This window comes from Montipora capricornis, chromosome 8, assembly GCF_036669925.1.
Source record: "Montipora capricornis isolate CH-2021 chromosome 8, ASM3666992v2, whole genome shotgun sequence".
Lineage (NCBI taxonomy): Eukaryota > Metazoa > Cnidaria > Anthozoa > Scleractinia > Acroporidae > Montipora > Montipora capricornis.
Window position 1 is genome coordinate 26,413,412 of NC_090890.1, and position 22,500 is coordinate 26,435,911.

General features: G+C 40.2%; 2 protein-coding genes across 2 annotated transcripts in view; both read left to right on the forward strand.

Annotated features, from left to right (window-relative positions):
* Window positions 1-17,021, forward strand: part of LOC138013888 (pneumococcal serine-rich repeat protein-like) — a 60,705-nt gene extending 43,684 nt beyond the window's left edge. The window contains 9 exon segments of the mRNA XM_068860932.1: window positions 486-519; window positions 640-4,386; window positions 4,507-4,614; window positions 5,912-6,025; window positions 7,942-8,055; window positions 9,182-9,559; window positions 10,622-10,722; window positions 14,697-14,909; window positions 15,589-17,021. Coding sequence (XP_068717033.1) covers window positions 486-519; window positions 640-4,386; window positions 4,507-4,614; window positions 5,912-6,025; window positions 7,942-8,055; window positions 9,182-9,559; window positions 10,622-10,722; window positions 14,697-14,909; window positions 15,589-15,633 — 4,854 coding nt within the window. The 3' untranslated portion in view covers window positions 15,634-17,021.
* Window positions 17,022-18,989: 1,968 nt separating this feature from the next.
* The window catches only part of LOC138014337 (uncharacterized), a 33,853-nt gene continuing 30,342 nt past the window's right edge, over window positions 18,990-22,500 (forward strand). Inside the window, exon 1 of the mRNA XM_068861396.1 lies at window positions 18,990-19,690. The gene's annotated coding sequence lies outside the window, so the exon portion shown is untranslated. The remainder of the gene's footprint in view (window positions 19,691-22,500) is intronic.

Genomic DNA, 22,500 nt, shown 5'->3' on the forward strand with positions numbered 1-22,500 from the left:
AAAAGCCGTTTTGGACCGGAAATGTCCGAGGCCGAAATCGATTCTTCAATGGAAGAGTTGTCGATCCTGGTGTTTTTAATACACCAATTATTCTACTCGGGCTTGCTGGATATAAAATGATTATAACCAACTCGGCGCTACGCGCCTCTTTGGTTATCTATCACTTCATATCCAGCGCGCCCTCGTACAACAACTTTTAATAATTTCAAATCATCAGTCCTTTCACGGGATCGAGCCCAAAAGTTTGACCTTCTCCCAACTAAATGGCTTTATAGCTCAGTTGGTAGAGCATTGCACCGGCCAAATTAATTGCCAATCAGATTGGGCCTGATGACCAAAATGCCTCTGATTGGTCTGCAGCTCGAGGGATTGCTCGTCGTACTTTATGCAAAATGGCGGATCGTACAAGGAACGCAATACTGCCAAGCTTTATCCTGCAAACAATCTAGAAGTACTCGTTCAAAAAATATTTAATACCATCACAGATGGAGACTTCTGGTTTGGAGTATTGGAGTTCCGGTAATAATTTAATTTAAATGTACACTGAATTGTCTCCTTTGCATATCACTTGCTCCAAGAAGCAAAACCAACCACTCAAAAAAATAATAATAATAAGAAGGGTGCATACTTTTGTTCCAGCACTTGGGCAAAGCTCCGGATCGATATTTTCATCACTCAGTCAGTTAATGAGTGCGTCGCCTTCTACCACCAGTGTGTCAACATCAATACCTACCAGCATTTCAAGGACTGTGTCAGCATCAAATTCGACGAGCACATCAGCCAGCATATCGGTTTCCGCCTCGGACAGCAATTCCTTATCACTAGCGACCTCAATCAGTCTCTCTCCAAGTGTGTCGGCTTCCACTTCAAGCAGCATTTCCACCAGTACGTCGGTGTCATCCTTTCAAAGTGTTTCCTCACGTGTGTCGCCTTCTGTGTCACTTAAAGCTTCTCCAAGTGCGTCTAGCTTAACATCAATCAGTGTCTTCATTTCATCCTCTGCAAGTTCCACCACCAATGTGTCAGCATCAACACCTGACAGCATTTCAAGCACTGTGTCAGCATCAAATTCGACGGGCACATCAGCCAGCAAATCGGTTTCCGCCTTGGATAGCAATTCCTTATCACTAACGACCTCAATCAGTCTCTCTCCAAGTGTGTCGGCTTCTACTTCAAGCAGCATTTCCACCAGTACGTCGGTGTCATCCTCTCAAAGTGTTTCCTCACGTGTGTCGCCCTCTGTGTCACTTAGAATTTCTCCTAGTGCGTCTAGCTTAACATCAATCAGTGTCTTCATTTCATCTCCTGCAAGTTCCTCCACCAGTGTGTCAGCATCAACACCTGACAGCATTTCAAGCAGTGTGTCAGCATCAAATTCGACGAGCACATCACCCAGCATACCGGTTTCCACCTTGGACAGCAATTCCTTATCACTAACGACCTCAATCAGTCTCTCGCCAAGTGTGTCGGCTTCTACTTCAAGCAGCATTTCCACCAGTACGTCGGTGTCATCCTCTCAAAGTGTTTCCTCACGCGTGTCGCCTTCTGTGTCACTTAAAGCTTCTCCAAGTGCGTCTAGCTTAACATCAATCATTGTCTTCATTTCATCCTCTGCAAGTTCCTCCACCAATGTGTCAGCATCAACACCTGACAGCATTTCAAGCACTGTGTCAGCATCAAATTCGACGGGCACATCAGCCAGCATACCGGTTTCCACCTTGGACATCAATTCCTTATCACTAACGACCTCAACCAGTCTCTCTCCAAGTGTGTCGGGTTCCACTTCAAGCAGCATTTCCACCAGTACGTCGGTGTCATCCTCTAAAAGTGTTTCCTCACGTGTGTCGCCTTCTGTGTCACTTAGAATTTCTCCAAGTGCGTCTAGCTTAACATCAATCAGTGTCTTCATTTCATCTTCTGAAAGTTCCTCCACCAGTGTGTCAGCATCAACACCTGACAGCATTTCAAGCACTGTGTCAGCATCAAATTCGACGGGCACATCAGCCAGCATACCGGTTTCCACCTTGGACAGCAATTCCTTATCACTAACGACCTCAATCAGTTTGTCTCCAAGTGTGCCGGCTTCTACTTCAAGCAGCATTTCCACCAGTACGTCGGTGCCATCCTCTCAAAGTGTTTCCTCACGCGTGTCGCCTTCTGTGTCACTTAGAGTTTCTCCAAGTGCGTCTAGCTTAACATCAATCAGTGTCTTCATTTCATCTTCTGCAAGTTCCTCCACCAGTGTGTCAGCATCAACACCTGACAGCATTTCAAGCACTGTGTCAGCATCAAATTCGAGGGGCACATCAGCCAGTATACCGGTTTCCACCTTGGACAGCAATTCCTTATCACTAACGACCTCAATCAGTTTGTCTCCAAGTGTGTCGGCTTCCACTTCAAGCAGCATTTCCACCAGTGGGTCGGTGTCATCCTCTCAAAGTGTTTCCTCACGCGTGTCGCCTTCTGTGTCACTTAAAGCTTCTCCAAGTGCGTCTAGCTTAACATCAATCAGTGTCTTCATTTCATCTTCTGCAAGTTCCTCCACCAGTGTGTCAGCAGCAACACCTGACAGCATTTCAAGCAGTGTGTCAGCATCAAATTCCACGAGCACATCACCCAGCATACCGGTTTCCACCTTGGACAGCAATGCCTTATCACTAACGACCTCAATCAGTCTCTCTCCAAGTGTGTTGGGTTCCACTTCAAGCAGCATTTCCACCAGTAGGTTGGTGTCATCCTCTCAAAGTGTTTCCTCACGCTTGTCGCCTTCTGTGTCACTTAGAGTTTCTCCAAGTGCGTCTAGCTTAACATCAATCAGTGTCTTCATTTCATCTTCTGCAAGCTCCTCCACCAGTGTGTCAGCATCAACACCTGACAGCATTTCAAGCACTGTGTCAGCATCAAATTCGACGGGCACATCAGCCAGCATACCGGTTTCCACCTTGGACAGCAATACCTTATCACTAACGACCTCAATCAGTTTGTCTCCAAGTGTGCCGGCTTCCACTTCAAGCAGCATTTCCACCAGTGGGTCGGTGTCATCCTCTCAAAGTGTTTCCTCACGTGTGTCGCCTTCTGTGTCACTTAGAGTTTCTCCAAGTGCGTCTAGCTTAACATCAATCAGTGTCTTCATTTCATCTTCTGCAAGTTCCTCCACCAGTGTGTCAGCATCAAATTCGACCAGCACATCGCCCAGCATACCGGTTTCCACCTTGGACAGCAATGCCTTATCACTAACGACCTCAATCAGTCTCTCTCCAAGTGTGTCGGGTTCCACTTCAAGCAGCATTTCCATCAGTAGGTCGGTGTTATCCTCTCAAAGTGTTTTCTCACGCTTGTCGCCTTCTGTGTCACTTAGAGTTTCTCCAAGTGCGTCTAGCTTAACATCAATCAGTGTCTTCATTTCACCTTCTGCAATTTCCTCCACCAGTGTGTCAGCATCAACACCTGACAGCATTTCAAGCACTGTGTCAGCATCAAATTCGACGAGCACATCAGCCAGCATACCGGTTTCCACCTCGGACAGCAATTCCTCATCACTAACGACCTCAATCAGTCTCTCTCCAAGTGTGTCGCCTTCCAATTCAAGCAGCATTTTCACCAGTAGGTCGGTGTCATCCTCTCAAAGTGTTTCCTCACGTGTGTCGCCTTCTTCGTCACTTAGAGTTTCTCCAAGTGCGTCTAGCTTAACATCAATCAGTGTCTTCATTTCACCTTCTGCAATTTCCTCCACCAGTGTGTCAGCATCAACATTTGACAGCATTTCAAGCACTGTGTCAGCATCAAATTCGACGGGCACATCAGCCAGCAAATCCGTTTCCGCCTCGGACAGCAATTCCTCATCACTAACGACCTCAATCAGTCTCTCTCCAAGTGTGTCGCCTTCCAATTCAAGCAGCATTTTCACCAGTAGGTCGGTGTCATCCTCTCAAAGTGTTTCCTCACGTGTGTCGCCTTCTTCGTCACTTAGAGTTTCTCCAAGTGCGTCTAGCTTAACATCAATCAGTGTCTTCATTTCACCTTCTGCAATTTCCTCCACCAGTGTGTCAGCATCAACACCTGACAGCATTTCAAGCACTGTGTCAGCATCAAATTCGACGAGCACATCAGCCAGCATACCGGTTTCCACCTCGGACAGTATTTCAACCATCCTATTACCATCGACTTCTGTCATCATCTCTCAAGGTTTCTCGGTTGTTTCGTCAACCAGAGTGTCAACCAGCATCTCGGCGTCAGCCACAGAAAGCGTCTCGCTAAGTTTGACGCCTTTGGCTACTACCTCGGTCTCCATTTTGCCTAATTCGTCCTCCAGTGTGCCTAGCCAGTTCCCGATTACTTCTGTCGTTCCAACACCTTCTTTACCACTTGCTGTATCCAGTTCTATAGGTAACCTTTGTTGTTTCTTTGTTGTTCCTTTGCACTTTTTTCATAAATGTACTGTCCTATGCATGAACAGTAATAATAATAATAATGCTTTCGTGTACTTTTTTTTGTTTTTAAATATAGACAATTGCCTGGGAGTCACCTGTTCTGGTAGAGGAAAGTGTCTTAACAGACGAAACGGATTCAACTGCTCGTGTAATCCTGGGTTTACTGGATTGTCTTGTGAAATAGGTAACCTCTCATCAATCCAAACCAACAATCATTAGCATCAACAACACCGTCATCATCACCCTTATCATGATCATTCAAATTTCAATTCTTTTTTCCAAATTCAAACAGCTTAGAATTTAAAACAAAATTTACCGTTAAAAAACGCCAAAGAAAAGAGGTGGGGATCTGATCTTTAATTGCAACTACGATGCCAACTACAAAATGTTAGACAGTGCTTTACAAATGTGTTATGCAGATGTAATTCCTTACCGAAAAGAACTAGCCAATATCACAACGAAGACGAAAAAGGATTTAGAAGATAAAATTGTGTGGAATACCCGATGCATAAAAAAACGGAATGTCAGTATTCTTCCGAAATTGGCATCAGAACGGGATTATCATTGAAAGTAGCAAGCCTCATTTAGAGACAAACAAGTATTTCTTTACCCCCAATTCCTTTTCAACAAAAATTCCACCTTAACTGTAATTTATTTGCAAAGTTATGGATAACTATCTAACTGAGATATTGTGTTCGTTCAAAGAACTGTTATAATCACATGCAGAAGAAACCAGAAACGGAGAGCCCTCACGCCAACTCCAGGCCTAACGTATCAAAAATTGAATAACCTTTTGATCAAGCGTAAAAATCTGCCTCCTCCTACAGAAGACAAAAGACTCGGTCAGCGTGGTTTTGATTGATCAAAGTGCACTCACTGCTTTTGTTGTTATAAAGAAAGTTATTCGCTTATAATTGTCCTTTTTCCCTTACATTAAGCAAACTATTTGCAATTTATTTCTACGCTGGTCATTGGCTATATCTTTCTGGAAATAGATTGGTGAGTGGTACGTATAGCGCGAAACGTAAAAAGAAAAAAAAAACTGTATGTGGAAGTTCTAAGTGAAAACGAAATACTTAATTTTATTGCGTCTTAAAAGGCTCATCTTCACTGCAAAATCTTAACCACCTTATTCTTAACGGTAAATAATTGTTGTTCACCTCTGCTGAAAAAAGCCCAAAATATTGGTGTGCGGAATTTGTTGCAAGAAAACGTAGATCTTGAAAAGTACTGATTTCAGTCTACGCGTGAAAATAAACGTAGTCGTTTTAACTCAAAGTGGAGAGTTTTTTGTGTAACTTATTTGTGCGTGCAGTTGAGTGTGGTAAGTGAGTAATGTAGTGTGTTAAAGGATTGTATCGTAAGAAGTACACGTGTCATCGTTATATCGTCTTTCCAGCTATCAGAATAACGAAGTCAAATTAACTGGAAACGACTGTGAACAAAGAAAAAAAAAAATGCTATTTACTTTTTTCCCATAGATATCGATGACTGCCTAGGTGTCAACTGTTCTGGAAAAGGAGTTTGCCTTGACAGAGTAAACGGATTTTTGTGCCGGTGTAATACAGGCTTTATTGGAAAACTTTGTGAAACAGGTAAACTCAATTATCGGGTTACTAGCTAATGACATGGAAATCGTACAATTAATACGAAAACATTGAAATTGCTATTATCTTGACAAGGTGCGACATTTTTTCCAAATCTGGTCGCATCGCAATGATAATCAACATGATACTAGAATAATCTAACATTTAAAACTTTATGTTAAGACAATGTGGGACACGTATTGCTTCACAGATTACATCTCTCGCCACAAAAGGTGTGGATAAAGCCTTTTATTAAAATTTCAACCTCGGATATTGCATTCCAGCTTTACGATGACCTAATATGCAAACTGATTGCGTCAAGTGTTGCCAAGCTGAAGAAAATTCGGCGTGAATTTAATGAAAACGCTGGTGGTGAGATATGAAACTGCGGGGTTATGGCTAACTCTATTTACTATCTCATATCCAACGCGTGCTCAAGGAATAAATAACAATTATTCCATGAGCCCGAGTTGGATATGAAGTGATAAAATAACCAACGAACGCGTAGCGCGAGTTGGTTATAATCACTTCATATCCAACAAGGGCGAATGGAATAATTGTTTTAGTAAATTCTCAAACCGGGTTTTGCCGCCGATTTTTATTTCCACAATTTTACAAAGCGGCCGGCAACAGCATCTTGGTGCATTATTTTCCATATGACGTAAAACTTCGACTATTGGCTCATAGTCGGAGTTTTTTAGCCAATCAAAAAACTTGAAATGCAATAGTCCGAGCTGAAAATTTACTAATAGACGATAAGCTCGAGATAGAAGTACCTTCAGTAGTGCCCAATGCAAATGATGTGTTCTGGCTTCGAAAGAAACATGGAATTTCCATTTCCTTTCCCTTCTGCCTTTGAAATCCATGTTCCTTTCCGTTCTGTCTGTGAGAGGAACATGGCCTGTAAGAGGAATTTTGAGTTTTTTACGTTTCTCTTCGTTCTGCCTATGAAAGGAACATGGAAACTTTCATGTTCCTTTGCGCTCTGCCTGTGAAAGAGACATGGCATTTCCATGTTCCTTTGCGTTCTGCCTTTGAAAGGAACAAGGGAATTTCCATGTTCCTTTGCATTGTGCCGGTGAGATGAACATGGAAAATTCCATGTTCCTTTACAACGTTCTGCATGTAGAGAGGAACATTAAAATTTTTACGTTTGTCTTCGTTCTGCTTATGGAGGGAACATGGAAACTTCCATGTTTTTTTCGGTTCTTCCCATTAAAGGGATACGGAAATTTCCATTTACTTTATAGGAAAAACGAAAGGAACATGGAAATTATTCCTGCATTGCTGTGAAAGAAACGGACATTTCTTTCTTTTGCGAATTCTAACTGAAAGGAACAATTACAGCTTTGCGCATTTTTGCAGGACGAAAACGTAGAAATATCCGTATCTTTAACTGTATTTGTCAGTGTGGTTGCTTGAGTCAATTGAGTGGATCACACAAATATATGTTATTTGCCAGCTGTGAGGTCCCTGTAGCGACAAACTGTGACCGAGGTCTTGAAAATGCTGCCCGATGCCGCAGACAGAGGGCAGCTTTTTCAAGACCGAGGATACTTCTGAATGTAAACGGATTCAGTGTCAAAAAATAGAAATTTAAGGTCATTACCCAAGCTCACGCAACCAGTTGCAGGGGCAGGATACAGCCCGGGTTGGCGTGCAAGATAGAAAAATCCCCCCCGCTCCAAGAGCCAATCAGATTACAGGATTAGCAGAATTCCCTAGGCTCGCGTATTGACAAAAAATAAGTAGCTCTCATTTTCCAGTTCAAACGGATGTGGTAGGTAAGATGATTTGATAACTAAATTTTACTCTGAGTTTTGAAAGGAAATTAGTAATCAATTAGTATAAGAGGCCATAGATTTCCATTTAAAATGCCCCAGATGGTCCCTGAACATGTTTAATCTGTCCTTGTGTTTTTTCAGCCGTGGATTTTTGCAATCCCAACCCTTGTGATAATGGTGGGATTTGCACAACAGATGGAGATTCATTCGATTGCCAATGTACCGACAATTTTGAAGGGCAAAGATGTGAGAAAGGTAAGGTAAAATGAGTTACATTAACTACCGTAGAGCATTTTGTTTCTTTCTTTTGCAATTCCTCGAAAAACTAGGCTCTAAAATACAGCTTCACTTATTTTAAATGTTAATCTTTTGTTATGTTGACTGATAAGCCGAAGTGTGGTTACGGGACAAATGATTGAGTATTTTATGTTTATTGTTAACCCTTAAGAGAGGGTTTAACCCTTACTCAAGGGAAGCAGAAAAATGCAGAAGCATAAGCCCTATATCTTAGAAAGGCCTTTGTGCTGATATGCCTTCCCCAACATGAGAAACTGTTGCTAAAGAAAATGTGGGAGTCCTAACAATCCCCCTCCACCTTCCAACTTGAAGTAAGTTAAATAGTAAGTAAGTTTAATTGAAAAGAATTGTCGCTTTTATTCAATGCTACATCCTTGGGTTCCACCAAAGACGGGGCCCTTATAAAGATCAACGATGCCGTAAAATCACTCTGGCAATTTAATTACCACGAAATTAAGCTCGAATATAGAAAAGAATATGTGGGGTTTTTCATGCGTATGGCAGTTAAAATGTTCAAAAAAAGGCCTTCTCCTAGTAATACTATTATTTAAGCAATAGAGGGGGAGTTGGGAGAATTCGAGACAGTTATGCAAATCCGAAACGCATTCGAGGGTTTGTATAATTGTCGAGAATTCTCCCAACTTCCCCAAGTGTTTAGATGAGGCTATGGAAACAAGGTAAAAATCCTCTATAGCTTTTATAAAACATTTATCAAAGATACCTCGACAAATGAAGGAAACAAATGAAGAAAAATTCTTGATTGAAACAGATTATCTTGATGCACGCTCATATTTCCTACCAGCCAATCAAAAGGCGCATCTGACAGCATATAACCAAGCAAAATTCGTGTGATGTCACACCCGTGTTTCCATACTCTCATCTAAAGACAGCCATTGACCAATGAGAGTGCGCGTACTATCCTAATTATTTTATAAATTTTTGTTGGTATATCGACTACAGCAGCTAATCATGGTTTCATTGATATAGCGGCTTGAGCCTTGTGAACGCAGGTTTGACTCTTTTTGTCCTTTTCGAAAGTCTGGTTATGTTATCTATCTTTTTACTTTGTTTTCGTTTTTTTCAGTGAAGCCACGAAAGAGGTTTGACGCTGAAATGACGGTCGTAAATCGGGTGTTCGACCAAGCCTACAATGACCTAGAATCTCCCAAAACACGTGCTCTAATCCTGGAACTTAACATTTTACTGCGGGCCTTCTTTAGAAGACTCGAGGTTCGAAGAAATCGTTACAAAAGATTTTTTGAAGGCAGTTTAGGAATCGAGTATGAACTGGAATTTGATTCTTCATCAAACGCAACAAATGCAAGCATTAGAAACGAGTTAATTAAAGCAAACAGTACAAACGAACTTGGGTTTCTGCAATTGGGAAGAATATCTGTGGTGGAGATTGAGCCTACGACACCACCAACCAGTGCAGCTACAACTATACAGGCCGCCCCTTCAGGTAAGCACCATTTTGGGTCTAATTGACTCAACTTGCATCCAGTGGTCAGTAAAGCCTGGTTCACACGTACAACGCAAATTCAAATGCAAACGCAGGCTCATACACAAGAAATGGAAAATTCTTCATTTTCTTGCGTTTGCATTTCACAGGTGTGAACGGCGGAAAAGCAAACGCAAGCGCAGGGTGAAAATATTCGTCCCATGCATGCTTCTAGGGTTGACTTCGTCCGCTATCTTGGGATACTCTATTGCGCGTACACATTTCAACGAGCTTGCGTTTGCGTTTGCGTTTGCATCGTACGTGTGAACCAGGCTTAACTTGCTCCAAAAAAATCGAATTCTTGTAATGCTTATCAAAATCTGAAGGTTAAAAAAGGGAACTGACTTCACCCTCTATCAGCTTAGCTTAATACTTGTGCCTGGACCTTACTCCCTTCTACACAACTCTGGGAATATTAGAACTCAATAGCGACGTCACAAAAAAAAAAAAATAATAACATCAGTGACACACTCGGCCATCACCTCGTGTGCCACTTTTGACGTCACTGTGATCTATCCCTGAACAGACGCACGGCAACGTGTAATCTATTTGTTAAGGGCCCGCTTTCAACGGACAAGCTTTTTGACCGTTTGTTTTTGTATTGAAAAGTTCACATTGCTTATCGTAGCGATCTGATTGCATGAATTTCAATTTTGGCGGAATTTTCAATTTCTGCATGGAGAACGTGGGCCTTTAAATAACCTGGTTTTGCATTCTTCATTGACCAATCAGAAACGCGATATTTCATTGAGTACATAATAAGAAGAATTACGAGGTTCTTAAGGTTGATATCCACCTTGGCCTAAGCATCATCGAATAAAACCCTACACGATCAGCATATTTCCTTAGATCATCCTGAGCTTACTACATTAGTCAATGGTAGAATGCACTTGTACTAACTATGACCAGAGTGATCACCGGTTCATACCAGTGAATCTTTTAGTTTCCTGGTGGTTTTAATTTATGAAGATATTTCATATATATATTATTTTATGGCTATTATCATCATTATTTCTTTTATAGAATCAGCATCCACTAAGCTTGCCCTCGACTCCTGGATCATTGTGGCGATTGTTGCCTCCATAATTCTACTAATGCTTCTTTTCATTATCATCATCTTGGCTGTGAGTATTCTGTGGCCGATTTTTCTTTTCTTCTATAAAGGAATAATTACGCTTCTTTAAGGAGATGGAGATCAACTTCTTAAAACACCAATGCGTTAACCTCCAGCCCTTAGTGGTTGGTGACGCAGTGGCCAAGCAAGTTGACAACTATAAGCTCCTAGGGGTCTACATTAGTTCTGATTTGTCCTGGAATGAGCATGTTGACTTCAGCGTTAAGAAGGCCACCAAACGACTATATTCATGAAAAAGCGAAAACAAGTGAATATTTTGATGGAAAACACAATTATGTGCGATAAAAGGAACATGTGGTGAAGACACGCAATTGTATCGCTACGAAAATAATCTTACCTTTTCAGCAATTTTAACGCTTGAAATGCCATCAAATGAACCACAATCCTTTTCTTTATCCTTCCCGAAGCCTGTAGTGTAATTTTTTGGCTGAAACACTTTAGTAAAATCGCTCCCGAATGGTTGAAAATTTCACCTTCGCATCGGCTCAAATTTCCTGAATAGCAAAGTCCGTCATGTAGGCGTCATGAAAGCTAGATAGCCGAGATTTTCAGGGAAACTGGAGCTATTTCTCCCCAGTAAACACGCTAAATTTCAGCGCTATCGAAGAAAATGGCGGCGTTCTACGAATCTTACAAGATCGGTACATCGGCGTACCATTTTCTTGGAGGACTAGGGACATGAGTGGGTCCTCAGGAAGGCTGGCGTTCAGCAAGCAGATCTTGTTCGCATTTATTGCTCTTTGATCCGGTCTGTTCTGGAATACGGCGCACCAGTGTGGTCTGCCCTTCCTGGGTACCTTAGTAACGTTATTGAGTCGGTGCAGAGGAGAGCCTTAAGGATAATCTGTCCCTTGGTTGAATATGAGGCTGCACTTATTAGTAATGGTCTTGTCTCTCTTGAAGCCCGCCGTGCAAATCTGTCAGCTATGTTTTTTAGTAAGGCTAACGAGACCCCACCCATAACAGATGTTATCCCTCTGGTCACTCAAGTTAGCCATGGCTACACATTAAGACCTGGGTCAGCTAGTGATATAAAGTGAACGCGCGTACCGACAGGTTCAGGAGTTTTATCACCATGCGCTATGTTTAAATGTATGTGATGTATATAATTTTACTGTTCGACCCCTACTGTAATTCAGCTTTTTCTGCGAGAGCACGGTGAATAAACTATACTATACTAACGCTAATACTATACTAAGCTCCGAGAGCGGGCAAAATGAACCAAATCCCATGCTGTGATTGGCTACCTTGGTCCCGCAAGGTCAAAGATCATTTTTTGCTGTTTTAGCCCATATAATGAACCTTCGTTCTTTTTTTCCCTGTTTATGGATCTCCACTTCGTCTCGGTCGATAAACACGCAGAAAAAGATCTTGGCCAATATCCAGCCATCTTGACCTCACGCTTGGTCAATAACCCATATGTACACGACCAGAAGTCAATAACACAAAAGTATCGATCTCTCTCATGTGGCCTTGGCCCATCGGTTTACGGTATTATTTGCAAGTAGGATATTTAGGATACTTGTCTCTCCCGTCGGCTTCCATTGATTTCAGCCTTGTAGCTGAAGGACTTGTATACCGACGTTAAATAAAGTGACTTCACGTTTTGCCCAGCATTGCTTGATTTCAAGCCGAGGACGACTAGGTACGAATCTGTAAATTATGAGATTAGTAACTATTCATCCACATAGGCAGAAAGTACATACCAAGCTTTACAAAATCCCCAAGTGTGGTGTTAATAAACCCACTATGAAACGAGATACAGTCACTTAAAAACATCGAAATTTACAATTGTATGGCCATCCGGAAGTTGCGTCCGGATGACGAAACATTTCCTTGTAATTTTGACGTTGTCAAATGGCTGCAAGTCAAACCTTGCCCGATGAACACGAATTAACTTCAACATTTTGTAAATCTCAGTGTGATCTTTCTGACTATGGAGATCAATAGTTGCTTATCCCATAATTTACAGACTCGTACCTAGTCCAACAACAACAACAAAAAAACTAGCCTTAGCCGTTCGAAAAATAGATAGTACGGTAAACTGACGTGCCTCATCCCAGATCGAGACTTTTAGGTTAGGAATTTTCTGCCACGGGTTTTAAATGAGTTGGCTAAAAATTCAATTCGCTCTCTTACCCACAACTAAAGCACCATATGGGTTCAGCATATCAGAAGTCACGCTACTGAAAATGAGTTTTATTGGCATGATATCACCATATATATAAAAGAAAAATTTAAAATGCAGAAAGAAGCATGTTAATATATATCTCTTACTGACCGAATGCGAGGTCCGTACCGTAAAATTACGATTTTACAGTACGGACCTCGAACGGATCTTCGTTTTTTCCCGTTAATTAATTAACGGGAAAAAACGAGGATCCGTAATTTTACAGTAGAGGTACAGTACGGACCGAGAAAAGGATGTTAGTAAAATTTTTTAGATAAGGACGTCTAATTTTGGACCTGAGGCTTAACGTTGTAATATATTTTTGCGATGTGAGTCTAAAAACGTTCTTAAGATGTTCTTAAATTTACATGGAATGGTATTTCAATAAATAAATGCGGACGTGACCAGGGAACCTATCAAAGTGCCTCTTTACTGTTGAAGTTATTTTAGAACTATTATTAATAAGAACTGCCCATTATTACAAACTGAAATGTGTATCATGCAATGAGAAAACCATTGTTATGTTAAACAAAATATTCCCTTAAGTATTTGGGTTATTTACATTTATTTACCTATATTGATTTCATTTAAATACAAATGAGCAAAATAAAAACCTTCTTAATCGATTCTCAGCCTGGGGAATGTTCTTCTCTCTTAAACTGAATATTAATTTGGTTTGGTTATAAAAAAAGGGTCTTATAAAAGAAAGAGCGCATTGTATCTCTTTGGTAATCAGCGGCTCGGGAAAGGAAACTAGTTAAAGTCAAGCGGAAAGTTCAACTCCTACAAAAATTGCCGTGTGAAAATTAAAAAAAAACGACATCTTCTTGGCTGTTTGAAACAGTGCTTTGCAAGATTTAAACAGTTGTATAAGTTTATGTCCGAAACAGAAACGACATGAAAAACGTGCCCCAGAATGTTTTATCAAAAGAGAATACTTAAGTCCTTCTCAAGAGAATACGGCCCGCTAAATTAGTCAATCACAGCACGCGTACTTTCTGAGAGATAAAATAACTTTTATTAGTATCACCCAGCTAGTGGACTAATGCGAATGCTGAATTTTGATTGGCTACGCTACTAGAGGACTATTAGTAATAGCCCTCGAGTAGCGAAAAGGGTGACGCTTTCTTTCTTTTTATTCCCAAATAAATATTTCTTCAACTTGCATTTGCTAACTTTATTATTTCCTTTTCTGTCCGACTAGTTGGGTGATACTAAAACAATTAGACCCTTCGCCCTCAAGGGCCACCGGTCAATAGCCCATTCGGCTTCGCCTCATGGGCAATTGACCCGTTGCTCTTGCGGGCTACGGGTCTAATTGTTAATTATATCTCAGCCGTAGTACGGACGCTATGATTTGCTAATTTGGCGGACCTTTCTTGGAGTTAAACTTCTAAAATTTTGAATTCTTGAATTCAAGAGTTTTGGCCTTCCAAAGCTATGAATTCAGGAATTGGCTTTCAAAATTTTCAATTCAGCAACTCCATGCCATAACTCTCTTTCAAAAAGTCTGGTCTGTTGGTTTGATAGACTGAATGTTCTTTTCTTATTTAGCTACACCAGCATTTTAAGTAATCGGCGTCTTACTTTCTTTAACTGATACAACAACATAGCGGCGATGACGTCACATGGTTATTGTTAACTCCGTTCCTTGAGATCCTACGCCATTTCATGGGATGCAACCCTGACTGACTGTTTAAATTTGCGGATCTCCTAACTCTATTATCCGTTAACAAGCTCCGACCAATATCAAGAGAATATGTAACATCCAATTGTTTTGTTTGCTTTCATAGTATAAATATAGACAAGAGAAGAGGACGGGCAAGGAGGATTTATACTTCAATGGCTTTTGGGAGATGGAAAACGTGGGCCCCACACGGGCTAACTATACAAACGCTATATATGCAAATACGTATACGGGTGGACAAGCAAATGGGAGTGGTTTATATGCCAATGGTAACCATGAATATGCCAATGGCAGTAGCGGATATGCCAATGGAAAAAATGTAAGTCATGTCGTGTGATATAGATGAGATTTCCCGAGGGGATTTTGGAAGAAAGGACCTGTTTATCCAGTTGGCTTTGGTCCGAGATCCAAATTTTCAAAATCCTTTGTTTAGAATTTCAACTTGTTCTTGCCGTGAAAAATGTAGGACTGGCCGGGTGGTCGAGATCTCCGATAGCCCAACTCTACAGGATTTCTCCAACGCGATATTGGGGGGGGTTTCATCTGACGTCATGGCGGCCATTTTGGTGTACAGAACAATGCTGTAAAATGTCTCTTGGGAATTTGACTCTATTATTATGCAAAACTTAAGGGGCCATTTTCTATTGCTTTGTACACCAACGTGGCCGTATCATCACGTGGATGAAAACCAAGGATTGATTTCCTTTTCTTTATGAACGAACCAATCTACTATTAACTGAAATGACAATTTTCCTAAATCACGAATTGTGCGGACATGAATTTCAGCAGCTCTTTATTTTAATTGCCTTACGCATGCGCATGCCTGTGACACGAGGAGTGTGGTTGTACCTTACCTCATATTTTCACTCAGCTTCTCTTCGTACTTACCGAAAAATCTTGACACATGCTCTAACGTGTCCTTAGTCTGAATACCTTCTAATGACTGTTTGCAACGTTTGCAGAGGTAATTACGATTACTTTCATTTTTCTTTTTATAGCCAAGCAGAAGAGATGACGAAGTAGTCAACGAAGCATACCTATAATCGAACGTTAAGATGACTTACCCCGAACAGAAAAGTCAAGACCTCGAACTATATATGCTTTTTGAAAGTGAGATAGCCTTGTAGTAGCTGTGCATCTCGTATCTCTATTCTTTGCCTACGTAGTGTTTTTGTTCATCGTTATGGTGAAAATTACATTAATTCTTCCTTTCTGGTACTCACCAGCAACAACTCAATGACACATACTAATGGCTGCACTAGCCCTTGTCTTTGACGAGAACGTTAACAAAGCTCAAATAACGGAGAACACTCGCACGTGACTCAGTTGCCTCACGTATCCACATATGGCTTGTGGCGACCAAGCAAAATGGCATTAAGAAATGAAATGACTGCAGGCAGTCTAGCAAAATTTCCTGACAATACCATAGTGGCGCCATATACCTGCCTGTTAACCAGTGTTTAAGATTTGAATTCCCAGGTATACTTTTAGGAATGTTATATAGTTAAGGGACAGCTCTCGTGCGAGCAGTGTACAATTTAAAGCAAGAATACACTGCAGAAAAATCAATGATCTTACTTTGCTATAATGTACAAAGTAATTGGATTGTAACCCCAACCGAAGACAACAGACTAAACAAACAATTAATGGAGGCTAATTTTTCTGAACAAGAAAAAAATAGGCTACGAGAGCTGTTACATTATTGACATTATAAGGGTTTTTTTTTTATAATTGATTGATCCTTTAAAATGGTGATGCCCTGGACATATTTCAGAAAACGCCCAAATCTCATGCTTCATGGAAGTATAAATTTAAAGTAGTAAGCTTGCTTTGGAATAAAAAAGATACATAAATGTGAACAAGAGAAAGTACACAATTTTTGTACGAAATCTCGGCGGACACGTTTATCCAATTAAAAAGGTTTTCTTTTTCGCCAAGAGCAGCAAAGAAACGTACTGCAAATGGATCACAAATGTATTTTTTAACTGACAAAGTTTTGAGACGTTGTACGTGCTATCCCGTCAATCTTTATGTTATGTGCTTCGTTTACGTAATAAACCATAGGTATTTTTATATCACTGTATTGATTTTTTTGTAGCAGAGAAGACGGATCAATGTTAGCCTTCTAGAACCTAGACGAACAATCTTTAAAAACGTCCAGCCTATAAGAGTGCTTGCTGGCTCGGATATCTACAGATCTTTACGGCCGGTTCTGCATATAGTGTCAAAAATGATAACGAGAATATTACACGTCTGCATGCTTAGCTGTTTAGGTTTGGTGGTAAAGGTATTAATTTTTTAGAATGACCTCAGCGAGCAAAGAAGCATTTTATAAAGAAAACACAAAAAATAAACGCCACAAACTCTTCAAAATACCGAATATTGTGTTCTTCATATTTCGCGGATAAACAAAAGGGCAAAAGAGATAAAATGGAATATTCTTTAAAGCACTGAAATATCTGTGCAGACACCATTATGCTAGTTACACAGGGGCATTTAATTCTCACATACATACAAGTCTAACCGGAAAAGATTATAATAACCTCAGCAAGGAAACGAACACAAACAGTTCGCAGAGCTGAAAACGAAGCACAAAAGGTTGGGCATAGCTATCAGTTTTAGAGGGAAGGGCTTCACAAATAATGACCGACCCGAGAAAACATCACTCCGGCTAATCTGCCAAACTAGAAAGTAAACCAAACTACAGTGAAAGTTTTCAGGGGAAAACGTAATTAAAAGCTATAATTGCTCATAAGGGTAACAGGCCAAAACAAAACAAAAAGCAAACTGCTCTGAATGAAGACCAAGCTCCCCCATGTCCTTGTTCCCTCTAAATATTTGCTTGTGTTCCCTTGCTTCCCAAATAATTACTTTCAAACTTCTTCCCAGCTCTTCCATTCCTAAAATTGTTTTTGTTTCCCTGTCCCCTAAAAAAATTTTAAAACTTTCCCCCTGTTCCCCAGTTCAAATTAGCCATGTTCGTTTGTTCCCCAAAACCCCGTGAAGGGCCTAAGGTGAGTTTCAGATTTTATCTTTCATTTTTGTATTTTACATACCTATTTAAGGAAAACTAGTGGCCATTCGATATGAAGTTCTTTAGACCCTTTCTTTTACGCTCTTCATTACACCACTTGGCATTCAGAGCACAGTCCATTCGCTATTTTCGCAAATCCCATAATTTACAATGACTGCAAAATTCTCGCGCAATCATTGATTAATTTTTAGGATGATTTAGCAACAGAACGGGAACGTCAGTGGCGACGGCGCGCGTAGAAAAAACACTAATGAGAATTCAGAATAGAATAGACTCCACTCTTTTCTTCTCTATTCTAAATTCTCATTGGTAGTTTTGCTGCGCGCGACGTCGTCACTGACGTTCCCGTTCTGTTGCTAAATCAGCCTTTTATTATCAATAGGCGGACAGACACATTAATTTATAATTTATGCGAGGATGACGTGATATTGCTTGCGTCAGATTGAAGTTTCTCGCATTTTTGTCTCGCGTTCTTCTCCGGTTTTGACTTAATTTTGACCCCTCTGCTATTGTAAAAAACAAATTGACGTCAGTTTTTCATGCGTCTGTCCTGTTATTGTCCTGTTACTGTCCTGTGGATCCACTCGGCTATCGCCTCGTGGTTCCACAGCTGCTTTGACAATGTTATGACGAAATTCATGATCAAATAATAGGACAGACGAATGAAAAACTGACATCAATTTGTTAAATGCATTTATTTTTTTTATTTTTTTTCTGGGGGGGGGGGGGGGGTATTTGCTCTAAAACAATGGATATCCAATTCACTGAAGCATGAGACAGTCCCAAGATCGACAGTATTAATAACTTGTATTGTTTTCATGTGAAGAATCTTCCAAAACGTATTGCATTATGGGATATAGTTTTAAACCCAGAACTATCGATTTTTCTTATTTGGCCCTGGCCCAGTTTACACATAGTTAATCGAGGGACTGGTTATCAAACCTTAAACGTTCAAACGAGAGACCAATGTTGTCGCAATCGATGTTGAATTTTGAATTGACCGTGACCCTGCACAATCTGTTGTTTTCGCTTCGCATAGGTTTGCAAATTAGTTGGGCATAATTTAATCGAATGATCTGGTTATGGGCCTAATGACTACAACACCACTCATTGGTCGGCATATAAGCAACCTCACGAGGGATGACTCGTGCTAAATGCATGGTAGAAGAAGCTGTTCATGCGTTTTCGTGCTACATGTTCGTGGAGGTTCTAAAATTAGGTAATACCGTCAAGCGATGAGTCCCATTCGATCGCAGACTCAGACACATCTGGCCATGGGTTATATGAACTTTTTGCACAGCCTGTATCATTGCTTTTTTTTTTGAAATTCTTATCCAAAGCTGAATTAGCTATAGGTATATCATGGGCAGGGTGTGAAATATATGTAAATAAGTTCCGCTGATCAGACTGTAGCAAGATTAACAGCAATAAGCCATGTTAACTCTCATTATTAGAGTTTATTGGATCTCATCTTCAGTCAACTCTTCGCATCAAATCAGTGAAGGTTAAGTTTGCAGGAACATAGCAAATAATCCAGATTTATTCAGATAGGCTAAAAATCTTTAATGACCTCCATGCTTAAAGCCAATTGTCTAAATCTCAAGTGTAATTGTAAGGAATAATTATTATTTAAAAAAAAAAAAAAATCTCAAGTGCGCGTTTTGCTATTTGTGGTATAGTTCACATGACGTAGCTCGAAGTATTTTCCGGCTTTAACGTGTTTTGAAAGAGAGTTTTCAAAAGAAACAAAATTAGCATACGTATCATTCCGCCGATGCAGTTTCTCATACAGATATATTTATAATTACAAAAAGGGTGTTTTCAATATGGTTTTACGGATCGGCCACAACTCTGTTATTTATAAAAGTTTGCAACCATAGCCATGTCTTTTATTGACCCTTTTGTTCATTTGTTAAAACACCAGATCCTTATTAATCAATGACGCACTGGACCAAGAACATTTACTATGCGGAATACTAGCAGCGTTCTGTGATTGTCCTAGGTTCCTTTCTGCTTCCTGGCGCAATTCAGGGAACAAAAATCATTGCAAGGCTGAGAATAGACAAGTGAGTTTCAATTTGACTGTACAGCCACTTTTTTTATGTTGGTTCTAACTTGTCTCTCAATGTTAATGGCATGTGACGTTATTGTTCATTCGATTCTTGAACGATACCGAACTTTGTCTGAAAGTTTTAATTTTCACTCTGGGCAGAGTAACCTTGAAACTCGATTCAAGAATCGCAATTGAGTCAATAATGTAAGAGAAACAACGACAAAAATCTCTAATGTGGTAGCCGGCAGTTTCTTAGTCAAGACTTCCTGTTCAAAGCATAATATATCACCGGTGGCGGTAACAATTCCATTGAATTCGTGCCATTAATGAAGTCTTCCGTTTTATGAACGAGTCATAAATGTGCGTAGCCCAGAGGTTTATAAAGATTCTTGTGTGCGGACTAACACCAAAAGGCGATCCCAACACTGATCATTGCAGTACTTTCCTTTGACTTGTTTCTTAGTATCACTGTAGAACTCTTTCTAGCCTCAAGGATTACGTACGACCATGCCGATATAGGTTCTTATTCAATCCAGTTATTTCACTGTCCATCACTGTTTTACCCTTTGAACTGCTTTCCCTACAACTATTTGGATGACAGACATGAAAGAAACTAAAGAGCTCGATCAGCTGAAACCTCCTCTCAGCCAACTGGCGCCACGCAAAGTTACGAAAGTAGAACACATACTGCACATATTTCGGCTAACAAGGCGACGGTCAGGCAAATGACCGACAAAGGAAAAATCACGAAAACCTATTTGTTTCTGCTGAAATCGGGGAATGGAAATATTTGAAACGCGTGGATTTGAATATTAATCGAGTTTTCTGCTTTTGCAATTGCACGTCCACTGTTTGTAGACCGAACTTTTTTCAAGTGTGTCGGCTCAAAACAAAATTGAAAGAACTCCCACTTCAATGTGATGGTACCTGTTGGTTCGAATCTCGAATTTAGTTCGTATTGTAGCAAGCCGAGCTTAATTAAAACCCGGGCTAGAATAGAACTTTTCACGACTAATAAAGATAACAATAAACTATGCATATACCGAATATTTAATCTTGACTACACGGTTTTCCAAGTAGTCAAAAATGTATCACGACACGCAGCTAAGTAGCACCTCGGGGCAAACATAACAGTCGTTTTCCTAAAATCTTTGTTGACAATGCATCGATTTTGGCTAAAGGTAATTATAAGGAAAGAAATTTAAGGAAATCATGATGGAATTAAGTAACGTTAAAAGAAATTAGTTCACTTAGGAGCCCTAACGGCTTTTTTTACTGCGACGCATTCATTTTGCGGACTTGTTATTTTGTCGTTAATTAATTCGCGTGTTTGTTCCAACCAACGAAATACAAAAACCAGTCTTAAATTAAAAGCACCACGAAGCAAACTCCAGAGTGAATAAAGGAAGGAAGGAATGAAGGAAGGAACGAGCGAGCGAGCGATCGAGCGAGCAAAAGGACGAACGGCGAACCAACGAAAGAATAAACGAATGAACGAGTAAACGAACGAACGAATGAACGAACGAACGAACGAACGAACGAACGAACGAATGGACGAACGAAGGAATGGATGGATGGGTACGTGGATGCCGGGTTAGGGGTTCGAGAGATGAATGAATGAATGAATAACATATATGAATAGCCCCCGAGAGGGTCTTGGTGCTTTAACACTTTCATTAAACAGAATCGATCATAGAAACCTAAATGAATGAAAAATAAAATCGTGCAATGGTTTTTCTTTTCAAACATCAACGTTCTACTCATAACAAGGAGAAATGTTTGACTGAGCACGATCACATATCAAATACGTAAATTTAACACTTTTAGCCAAGCCTAAAAGCGGAGCTCCCATTTCTAACCCATAAAGGAATATAGTGTATATGGAAATAATTATGCTTCTTTATAAAGTACAAAATTAATCGTCATTTGTGTATACAGTTTACAGTGATCAAACACTTCTGAGCTGACAGCAGTAAACAAAAAATTGCAAGCCTTGCAAACAATAGCCAACAATTTTAATCAACATCTAAAACTGAAATTACATGCACAGTAATCCGTTTCACTGATAATCCTTAAACCCTCTCTCTACAGTTCAGAAAAACAGCAAAAATTACCATTTAAAAAGTCAAGCTAAAGCGTAGTAATTCGCTTATTCGACTGCAATTTTACAGTCAAACAAAGCAGCGCACTACTTGACATCCATTTCACACAGAAAGCCTATAAAACGAAAGGTATCATAATTTAGTGCGGACAGTCGCCACTGTAATGATGAAATTCAGTTCCAAATAAGCAACCGTAGCCGGCCACAAAACCGCGTGACAAACAAGAGAAACGATTGTTATAACTCAATCGTTGTTGGAGATTTTGCCGAAAATCGCAGGTTTGAGCTTATGAAATTGAACCGCTTTTCTTACTTATATCTGGCCAAAAAGAACCTAAATTGTCCCAAAAATTGTTTACAAGTGCATTCGTTGCAGATAAATGTACTGCAATCCAACATAAATTTATACGGCGTCGAGAGTTCGGTTATAATATGTCTGACGAAATAGACAATGATAACAAGAAACTCGCCAAAATGATCATGATGTGTGCTGTAGGCTTGAACGGCGACGTGGTGTGTGATTGTCGAAATATGCTAGAATCTCTCTCTGTCAACTCGGAAATTGCAAACACTTTCAGGCCTTTTTCGTTCCTTGAGCGAGTTTTAAAAGCCAGGCATGCATTAAGAAGGAAAACATAACCTGAAAGCTAATCGGTGTACATGAGTGTTTTGTCTTTTACTCTATTTTTCTCAGCTTTACGGTGTTCTTCATTGAAAATTTC